The 10805-nt window shown below is 38.0% G+C and overlaps 1 protein-coding gene across 1 annotated transcript in view; it reads right to left on the reverse strand.

Annotated features, from left to right (window-relative positions):
- Positions 1–4383: 4383 nt before the first annotated feature.
- Positions 4384–10805, reverse strand: part of CUNH3orf38 (chromosome unknown C3orf38 homolog) — a 13531-nt gene continuing 7109 nt past the window's right edge. The window contains exon 3 of the mRNA XM_026058335.1: positions 4384–10004. Coding sequence (XP_025914120.1) covers positions 9429–10004 — 576 coding nt within the window. The 3' untranslated portion in view covers positions 4384–9428. The remainder of the gene's footprint in view (positions 10005–10805) is intronic.

The raw sequence follows: 10805 nt of genomic DNA on the forward strand, positions 1-10805 counted from the left end.
TGAACAAGGTACTGACATGATGTCTTTTACTTATTGCTGTTACAGAGGAACTGACAATTACTGCATTTGAAATGTAATTATAGTGAGGGAAATGCTAGAGAGAGGACGAAATAGACTTGTTAAAAATATACATACACATTTGAAAAATGTATTATGATGAAAACTAATTTAACTTAGTCCTAATAAGGATATAATAGCATTTTCAACACCCTTAGGGTTTGCATTAGGAAACAGTGCTGTGCAATAGGAGCATGAAACAGCTGTTGCTGAGATGCCAGCACACAAAGTATACACATATTGGGGGGATAACTGTCAACTAGCTCCAGGCTGGTCCTGAGGMCTGAACGCCCTCCCAGTGACCAGGTTATCGTACGTGCACTGCTGAAGCATACCTCTAGTTTAGTGTTATCCAAGGGGCATCCAGAGGGCACACTCCAAGACTACCCTATAATGTGAATCAATGCAAGTGGAGGCAATCATGATATTTTCTTCAAAAACAGCCTCCTGACTTGAATCAAAACGCCTCCTACAGTGCAGACACCCATAATGCTGTAGATGGTTCACTCTAGGATGACGACTGTCAGACACAGAGCAGGAATTTAAATGCAGCTCTTGTACAACACTCACCCACATTACCTAGATGCTCCTACRACAACGATGGGTATCTAAAATAGTCTTTTAGGTACTGACGGGCTGCAACAGCTGTAAAGCTGTAAAGACAGAAGGTAAAAACATATTTTTCCATACACTTGGGAGTTTCTGCAATTTGCTAAGCTGGATATCAAACACTTGGTCTGCTATTTTGAAATTTTAAGATGGCTGTTCAAATAACTTACTCGGAATTAGCCAGACTGCCCTAATAGAAGCTTGTAATAACTTTCTATATGTTTCTAGCGCAAACTGAGACAAATTCCAGCAATATCCATACATTCTCTGCTCTTTACTAACACCTGGCATTTCACAGAAGGGAATTCCTGGTGCCTCAGTCATGAAGCAAAGAGCAGGTTCACACCGTGATGGGATGGACCTGCACTGGCCACAGAGTGTGCTTCTTTGCAAGAGATTAAAGCTTCTTTATAGTACTAGGTAAGATCAGTTCACACACTATTGTCTTTGAGGAATACCTTGAGAGAGAACAGGAAGCTGGAAATGCTAATATACAAAAGAGGGCTTTTATAAATAGGCCAGTGGTCTATTCTTATTTTTACCACAGGATCTGCTTCCCGCTTCCCACCCCCACCATTTGCTCTGTGTAGTTGAAAGGAAGCAGAACACCTACATCTCCTCAAACTAGCCACAAAACATCTAAACTCTGAAAATGCCTGCCTGGAGAGCTGAGATAGTAGGACCTGAACAGACATGGGAGGTAAAGAAAACAAGCAGAAAGTGTAGAAGATATATTGAAAGAAAAGGAAAAAAACAGGAGGATTGAAGTCTCTTCCACAACATTTAACTAAGTGCAAAGCACCTCTTCATGCTTTTCTATCTGCTACATGCTAGTTTTATTCAGTTCCCCGATTCTTACATCAGAGGAGGTGAAGGGTTACTACTCCCTGCTGTCAATGGAGTCTATCATATCCCCCTCTCTGTTGTCACTTCTCTAGATTGAGTAGCCCTTGTCTATCCTGTCGTCCCTTGTCTGAGAGCTGTTCCTGCCCATTATTAAAAAGTTACAATCTTTACTTTTTTTTTTTTTTTTCCTGCTTTTGAGGTTCTCAGACACAATCCACTAGGCTTGCAGCAGACAAGGAAGCTCAAGAGGGAAAAACATTGAGCTAAAAGATGAGGCTTTTTTTTTCCCCTCGTTAAATCACATTCAGGTTATTAAAAATTGCCATATCTTCTCTCTCACTAGTTGCATATGGGAAATGCTGGCAACGTGCCAAAACCAAATCTTAATGAGAAGCTTTGGCTAGTTTCTGCACGAGTGATTTACTGCTGCACATAAAACATTATGTTACTCCCCCTGCAAGTACGCTCTCATAGTGCAGATAACACACGTGCATGCAGCAATTACATGTCCCTGCTCTTTCTGAGCAGAGCTAACCACAAAAAGGGCGCAATCAAGGAATCTTCAATCTGTAGATCATTCTCCTTCTCTTTTATAAGTACATGAAATCTGGCAAGCTGACAGGCAACTTCCAATTGCCTATATGAAAAACCAGCTACAGCTGCTCTAACAACTAATAACTATTACTAGATTTCTGGTGGCTTTTTACTACAGTTTAACAACTGAAACCAATACAACTTGAACCTTTACCTTTCCACATGAATGAGAATATTACGAAAACCTCTGCAGTGCTCTAATCCACATCTCTAAAGAGGCCTTGAAAGGGCAATTCTTACTGGCAACAAGCCCACTAAATCATATGTTTTCATTCCTTTTGTAAGTTTGTCAAAGCAAGGCAGAAAGTTTTTTTACTTTTCATTCTACTCTATGTAAGATGCGATGGGCTAGGCATGTCCAATTTCTTAGAAGTGTACACTTCAAACGTAAATTCTTGCATATTTAATTGGCTGGGGTTCAGTGCATTTTCAGTAAGGACTGAAAAATCTACAAAAATAGAAGAAACGCTTCTTATATACAGCATGACCCAGAGGGCGACAGACTACCTCTGAATGAGAGCAATCCTCCTCCAGATTTGTAGTCACAGGCAATATTGCAAAATAGCCACTGTAYTGCCCTCAAGATCCCAGCCATTCAAGCAAGACATTCTGAACAAAACAGGAGAACTGACTCCAAATGTATTTGCTAACAGCTCAACTGAAACTGTTTCCAGACAGCCTTCTTGTAGTTGTCACCATAACGATTCCCTCTACAACCTTAGAAACACGGGTTTGCTGAAGATCACAGCTTGACACCACTGATGGGCTGAAAGAAGGACAAATCTTTAGAAGGGCCTTATGATTCTTGTCAATGGCAGACGATTGCCTTCAGGTCTCCCCTTTGATCAAGGTGACAGAGCTGCAGGCAATGTCAGGCACTTGAATTGCCAACAACAAAAGGGACAACAAAGGCACTCCATTCTAGGAGGAAGTTCATTTCCTTTCTCCCGAGCATCCCTTAAGTGTATGTCCCTTTACTAGTGCAGGGATTTAATAAGTGTGCTAACTACAGGCAAACAATGAATCTGCCACCAGATGTCACCAAAATGCTATTATGCCTATTGAGAGAAGCCCAACAAAAATCAAGCTTCTGGATTTCCTAGAGCGTAGGTACTGGATGATTATAGTACAGGCATTCCCCCTACAGTTACATGAGGTCAAGCCTTTCTAGTACTAACATCTGAAAATGAGTTTGAAAGAGGAGTCTGCAATTCATTGGCATGTAGTAACTCGCTGCTGGGTGATCTGGGTTTACTCACACAACAGACATTCTAATTAACCTTTCCAGAGAGAGACACAAATCCACATCAGTCACAGACAAACTCAAAATATCAGATTAACTGTTTTAATACCAGTGGAGATTCTGTCAGGATAAATAAAATCCTGCTGTTAAATGCTTTCCCTGCCTCAATTAATGAGGTGCTCCAACAAGAACTGCTGTGGTTCCAACAAGAACGGCCTCTCTTCCTCCATCCTTCTTGGACACAGGGCCACAGAAATAGTCTTACTTACCTATCTTTTAATCAGCATCTTTACTGATGAGCAGACAAAAATGATTTCACATCTTTTCTGTCTCTAGCTACTATAGCCCCTGCTATTACTAGTATTTGAGTTGTCAACTGCCCTATAAGTATGTCATCATCATACAGAGGGTAGGATAGCCGTATGTTCAGTGTTGGTGAATACACTAGACTAAAAACCAGCACCTGGTATCTTAGAATTTGATACCTTCAGAAAAACAGTTGTTTACAGCAGTATCTGTTAGTTTCAAGCTGTGGGATAAAAAATACATTTAACTTAGTGCTTCTGCTTTGTTTCCTGAAAAAAAAAAGAAACTTTGAATCAACATTAAGTCTTAAAATAAAATCCTTTGAACACTAAAGTACATAATATGGGCTAAAGGACATATCCTATGATTTTTGCTCTCTGTACTGAAGGCCTACACTTCTCTATTGATCATCTTGCATAACTTAGCCTTCTCAAATGCTCAGAGGAAAAAGAACAAACTATCAAGATGAATAAGGGATTGCAAGAAATAGCAAGCTATGTAAAGGAACCAGAAGTGTCTAGTGATAAGGGAACACAGAAAACTTCTGGCCAAAATGAATACAATCAGAACAGGAAAAAAATAAAAACAGAACAATGAAAAAATCCCAAAGTTCCTCACCTGAAATGCTTTACTTAGCTGCATGTGTCATTCGTGCTCTTGCAAGTATCTCAACACTGATTTTCAAATATGGGCAGGCATTACAGGAAATAACCACCAACAACACAGCATTACTGTTCCATCTTTAGATTTTAGTCTAGTAAGCATTTTTGAATTTTAAAACCGATTTGTCAAAAGTATGTGCCATTTCTACAAAACAATTGGGAAGTAGAGGAGATTCAGTATTCAAGCAAACATTCATCTCTCACAGTTCTTCAAACCACTCCAATCTTCAGCTTTGTTGCTCCCTAAACAATTGTATCATTCAGACTAAATCTGTTTTCAACTACAGATCACCACAAGCAGCATTTGACTCACGCAATTTGTTTCAACCCTCAAAGAAAAGGTCACTAAATGTTACAAATAAACAAATTTTCACCATTTGAGAAAGCATCAAATACACGCTTATGGGGTGTGKGGGGGGGTTGCATTGCATTAAGACAACTTCCTACGTCTTGTTTTGAAAAAACACAATGATCTTGTCAAACAACTGATCGGAAGACTGGTTAGCAGAGCTGGTTTTTTTSGTGCTGATATCCGCCTCGCCCCACCTCCTGCAATGTACTTTACTTCAACTTCTGATCTGCAGAGATCCTACAACCATTAGCGCTACTCCCCTTACTCCAAGAAGTGTCCTTAGAGCATTTGCCATCTGACTGCTGTTAACTTCCCATTTCAACAATAACAACTACTAAATAGAAGATCTACATGCTGCTGAAAGCATCCAGATCCCTACAAAATTAAGGGCCTACACTTTCACACAGTGTTTAGTAGGGAAATTGTCATTTCTATCCTGACGATATTCTACTAAATACCTGAAGAGGACTGCTGATACTCTGCAGCCAGTGTGAGAAACCCTTGTGTTTTGCAAACATTTCAGTAGAGAAAAATAGGAGTATTAAAACTCCAAAGAAAATGTTTTCCCTCAATCCAGTGGTTTAACAAGTGAGCTACTTCTGCTGGCACCACCAGAGTATATTACAACTAATTTGTGAACCACTAAACTAGGGTTAATCTGAGATGTGGTAATTTCTGCAACAGTCTTTTCAGTAGTAATGAAAAATCCACACCTTTTGAAATAGCTTCTGAAATAAGCATTAGGGCTTTTGTTTTTAAGTTTGTGGAAAAGAACATAGGAAGTGAGTCAAACTGATAACCTGCTTTATGGTTCATGTGTTATGAAACATTAAAAAAGGTGGGGGGGGAGCAAGACTCTGTAGTCTGCACAGGCGTTTTTTATCTACCTTTGCAATTTACGAGAGGGAAAAATACAACCTAGCAAATATTTTGATGAAGACTATTCAGCAGTCTTAAGATTTCCTCCTCAGACTACTAATAAGCAGRACATACATGAAGAATATTAGACACCTGTTACAAATTCCTAAATGCACTTAAACATTTAAGCTCACCAAGGAAGTGAGCATCCAAACAAAACATGAATTCCCCTTGTTACTATTACAAGCTTGATAAAATAATCTGTAACTCAACACTGGTGGATATTTAGACCACAAACTACAGTGACAAGTCAGAAATTGTTTAATATTTTTGTGCAAGGTCTCTTAGCGATCACCTTTCTTCTTCTATATATGGAGAGTATACACAGCTGAACCAATGCTGCATAACCTGCAGCAAGGTAGCTGGTTTGCATAATCACAGAAGTTCTGCTCATATATTGCTTTAAGACATTCAAGCTTACTACCTTAGAAATTAAAAAAAAAAACTGGTGTGCTGCATTACAACAGACAGTCATGATTTCCACTGCTCAACATTTGTGCAATTCAGCAAGTCCCACTCATTTTACTACAAGTCAGTATTCTACTTACCATCAAATTATGTTTCAGAGAGAGATCTGGGAAATACAAACTTAGCTTTTCAACTTAAGTAGCAGTGATAGAGATGATAAGAAATTGTTATTTAAGATAATAGTTGTCTTGAGCCTTGACTAAATTGAAATACACAGGAAAATTGATGAAAATAGTTTTAAACAAGTTTCATTTAATTGTTCGAAATCCCCAAGTAAAGTGACCATTATTTCCAAGGGTAAACCAATTAAAAACAACTTCAGCTAGGAAGAGCAGCATCTACAGGGAGTGATGAAATCACTTCAGATAAATTATTTCAAGCAAAGTTTTTCAATCATGTTCCATTTAAACAAGTCCTATTTTTTTCCTCAAAGTTAAGGTTAAATTAAAAGTAGCTTCTCAAATTTACTCTGCAGTTAGTGTTTTTCTACTCTTAAAAAGTTTCAAAGATGTCAACTACTCGAAACATGAATTTTGAACTTTCACTAAGGATATGAATTATAAATAATCATCTGATCACCGGAAAAAGGACTGTGACATCCTGTGGTGCCTGTAGTACAAACATGATCTCACAGTCTCACCTGGCACAAACCAAGCATGCCTCTAAGTAAACGAAACACCAAGGAGCAGAGGCATCACCTCCTCTCTGCCTCCCACAGAGCATACAAAYGGGTCAGCCAGTGCTGACTGGCTGGGCAGCAGCTTTCTAAACACAGTCCTGCCTCCTTGCAAGATGGAGAGTCTGAAGAACCATTATAGAACTGGGACTTCTTTTTTCCAAATGGAGRAAAAAAAAAGCATTAGAAGAGATGAGTATGCTCTCAAAAGAGGGAATACAGGGCTGGGAGAAAAAGAGGAAGGGGTATCACAGGGTAAAAAGTCATACCAGTTAACAACTGCAAAACCACAATTACTCAGCATCAGTTGATGTCAGTGTCTACCAAATATTCAGGTGGCGAGACTGTAAAGAACAGGCACTATACTGTTTCCTACATTTTGCAGCAGCTGCCTAGGATAACTGCAAATCAGTTGCTACATGGTAACTGCAATTTGTAGTAACTGATAAGCACTCATCAAAATTAGCTATTGCAAGTGCAGTTATCATTCAGCAGTTAATGAGCACAAACCAACGTTTGCAGGTTTTTACCAGCCTTATCAACACTGCAAGAACAGCAACTGCACCAACAGGTTATCAGTAAATCACGCAGCACCTACTTTGCTCTGCAACAGAATACAGATCTGCATAGTCAGAGGTCACAAGACTGTTGCAGTTTAACATTAAAAAAAATTGCATACTTAGTGCAGGAAAACTCAAGGATTAAGAATAAGTTCATTAGGTATCAGCTTTAGTAAAAAGCAGATTTACCAAGATGCTTCTCACATACATTATTTTAAAGTTACCAAGCACAAACACTTTGAATGTAATTGTTTGATAACTTGCTTAATCCCATAGAATTTCACAAAATGGAAAATTCTTATCTCTGTCTGTGTAAGATGGCACAAGCACTTGTGTGGCCAGCCTTGTTTCGGAGCTAAGCAGCCTGAAAGGTTTCTGTTAATCAGTTAGTTTTCCTTGGGAGCAGTCCCCACACCTGAGTGGGGGAATGGGATGACTCACACCAGACCACCTTAAAGCAATAATGAAAACTACATCCTTAGTCATGTTCATACTCAACACACTGTCTACAGTAACCACTACACTGTCAGTTACAAAGTGCGGTTATGGAAAAGACAATATATTTACTTTTAATTAAAGACTTACATACTGAATGTTGAAAAGGTGCCTATTGAAGGCCTTTCTCCTCAGACTAAGAGAAATGTAATTCTCAACACACACGAGGAAACTGCTTCTTCTGTGTTTATTATAAATTAGTAGCTGATGAAGTCATACCTCAATAGTTTATTGGGAAAGAACATTCTGAGTTAGAATGTGAACCTTTGCTTAGAAAATAAATTATTAAAAAATTGTCAAAGAGAACTTGAGATTCAGACTGTTCATAAAAAAAATCAGTTCTGGACATTTCAGGGTATATCACATACTTGAATCTTCTCATCTCCCCTCATCCACCCACAATTTTACCAATGTTGGCTTCTTCTTTGACAAATGCAACAAAAACAAAAGAACTGTTTCCATGTTATGGGAAATGTTCCCATTTTCACAGCTTGTACTGGTGAAGCTGTAAAATTAAAACAAAAGAAAAATTGAATAACCCAAGAAAGCTGCTGGGGAAAAAAAAAAAGTTCTTTCATCTACTGTCACATCTTTAAACATTTATAAAAAGAGAATTTTAAAAAGTACTCAAATTCCATAACAACATTAATTTCGGTAATGAGATTATATTTTTTAAAATCAGCTCTAGTTTTAACTTGCTAGTGTTACCACATTGACTTCTAGTTAATGTAATAAAGCAGCTATGACTACATAAAATTCTCATTTTGAGAAAACATACAAGAATCACAACTATTATATTAGAAACTCAGCTGCAAGTATCTACAAAATAATTATCAAAACATTTGTTTCCAACAGTGCTGAGATAAGTCCTGAAGTCAACTACTTGATCTAGTGCTAGAAATGAAAGCCTGCGTAACCATTTCAAATTTGCCTGCTTGGGGATATAGCTAGAAGAACAGAGTTTGTCTGAATTGATCGCAGAGTTGATACTGTAAGGTAAAAGGAAGGGAAACTATTAATCCAAAAAGAAAAAGGCTTCAACAGTGCTAACTACCCTACATTGTCCCATTAAACTACTCCTATTGTTCAGTAAAGGAACCACATTTAGAACATAAATAAAAGTAGTCTCCATTCACATTATTTTGTTTGTTCTCTCCAAAACCTTCCAAAATGACAGCTGGTTTTCTTGGGATTTAGTAGTCCATTAAGACACTCAATAATTCCCATTTCACCAAGCCAGATGCAATGACTTTCTGTTACAACTTAGATAAGAGTTACTGGTGACCTGAAGAGAAGCAAACTACAACTTGTGGACCCCAAGTGTCCTAGAGTTCATCATATACCGCTGCCATGGCATATTTAAACATAACCATGTTTTATAACCAAGAATAACCAAAGTAATTCCATTCCTAAATACAGTTATAAAAATTAAAGAAACATTCTGAAGTATTTGTTAGCTGTTGGAAAGGTGCCCAAAATACTATTAACATTTTATACTAGGTATCTTGGTTTGCCATCCAGTTAGCAAATCTGACTCAAGAAGGAGACAACATCACATGGCTGCAATCATTTCAATATTTAAGGATGCACTACAAGTGCCCTATGTTTTTTCCCCGCAGTCTCTCAATTCTGAAGGAATTGCTCAGAATTTCTGAGGTTCAGTCAGACTCAGTTCTTTCCCATCATACAATGCCTGCAGTTGGTTTGATTCATATTTTATGGACGGCTTTTCAATTTGTTTCCCAGGCTCCAGAGCATTCTGTCCAACTATTTTAAGATTCACAAATTTTATTTTCCAGGTGTTCTCTCTAACTGGACAGCGGATGAGTCCAAAAATTTGTTCAAAGACACCCAAACAAGTGCTGCCTCTATGTACCGTACCAGCCACTGCTACCAGCACTAACCCATGTCGAGACATTGCACATTTCAGTCCATCAGCATTCAAATTGGGATTCAGTAGAAGGTATTCTTCTTTAATTAACGAGAGCAGACGAAGGCTCACCATTTCTGCACCAACATATTCTTCCATGTTTTTTTCTAATGTGTTGTAACAGAATTTCATTTTGGCATCCTCCCAGAAATGCTGTGGTCCCCATGTTTCTTCAGATTGTGCACCCAAGGGATGTTGAGAGTTCAGGAGTTCAAAGAACCATTGACAGAATTCTTCTCCTAGATCATGAATGTCATCATTTGGTAGCTTTTGGCTCTTCCCATGACTCTGCAATCAAGCAAATTTTTCTTTTTAGAATTATTTAGCCTTAACATCCAGCTTACCATTTACAAAAGACTAAAATAATTTAAATTCTCATTTTAAACATTCTAAGACCTCTTCAAGTCAAATATTTGGGACGAAGTGCCTGAAGAGAAACAACAAAGTAAAATCTCTCTATTTTTAACATAATCATAATTTTAATTAAGTTTAATTTAATTTTAATATAATGATAAATCATAATCTAGGGTATTAGAGTTGGCTTTTTAAATTGAAGTTAGAATGGTACCACAATTTTATCTTGATCTGCAATTTATATTCTGAAAGCAAAGTCTGGTTCTAGCGAAAAGCAGCAGGGGAGGTTTTTGAACAATTTCCACAAAGGCAGGATTCTCACACTGAGGAACAAAATATCTGCTGTACAAAAATGGTTTGTATAAGGAACTTTTCACTAGCCTTTACAATTCCAAAAGAAGGTTACAGAAAAAACAGAAAGATACAGACCCAACCTTAAAAAGTAATCCTATATCAAGGCACATCAATTTACTTAAAAGTGTTTATAAGCAAGCATTTATACAGACATTTTTTCCCCTGTTTCACGTTGCCCTCAATCTCTTCTCTACCTGCATGGATGAGCAAGGAGCTCCTGGCAAAACTCAACCAGAAGAAGGAAGTCTACAGAAAGTGAAAAGGGGGACAGGCCACTTGGGAGGAATATAGGAATATATATATATATATATATAGGAATGTTGTCAGAGTATGCAGGGATGCGACGAGGAAGGCTAAGGCCCGTTTGGAATTAAATCTGGC

This window comes from Apteryx rowi, unplaced genomic scaffold (genome assembly GCF_003343035.1).
Source record: "Apteryx rowi isolate R43461 unplaced genomic scaffold, aptRow1 scaffold_146, whole genome shotgun sequence".
Classification (NCBI taxonomy): Eukaryota; Metazoa; Chordata; class Aves; order Apterygiformes; family Apterygidae; genus Apteryx; species Apteryx rowi.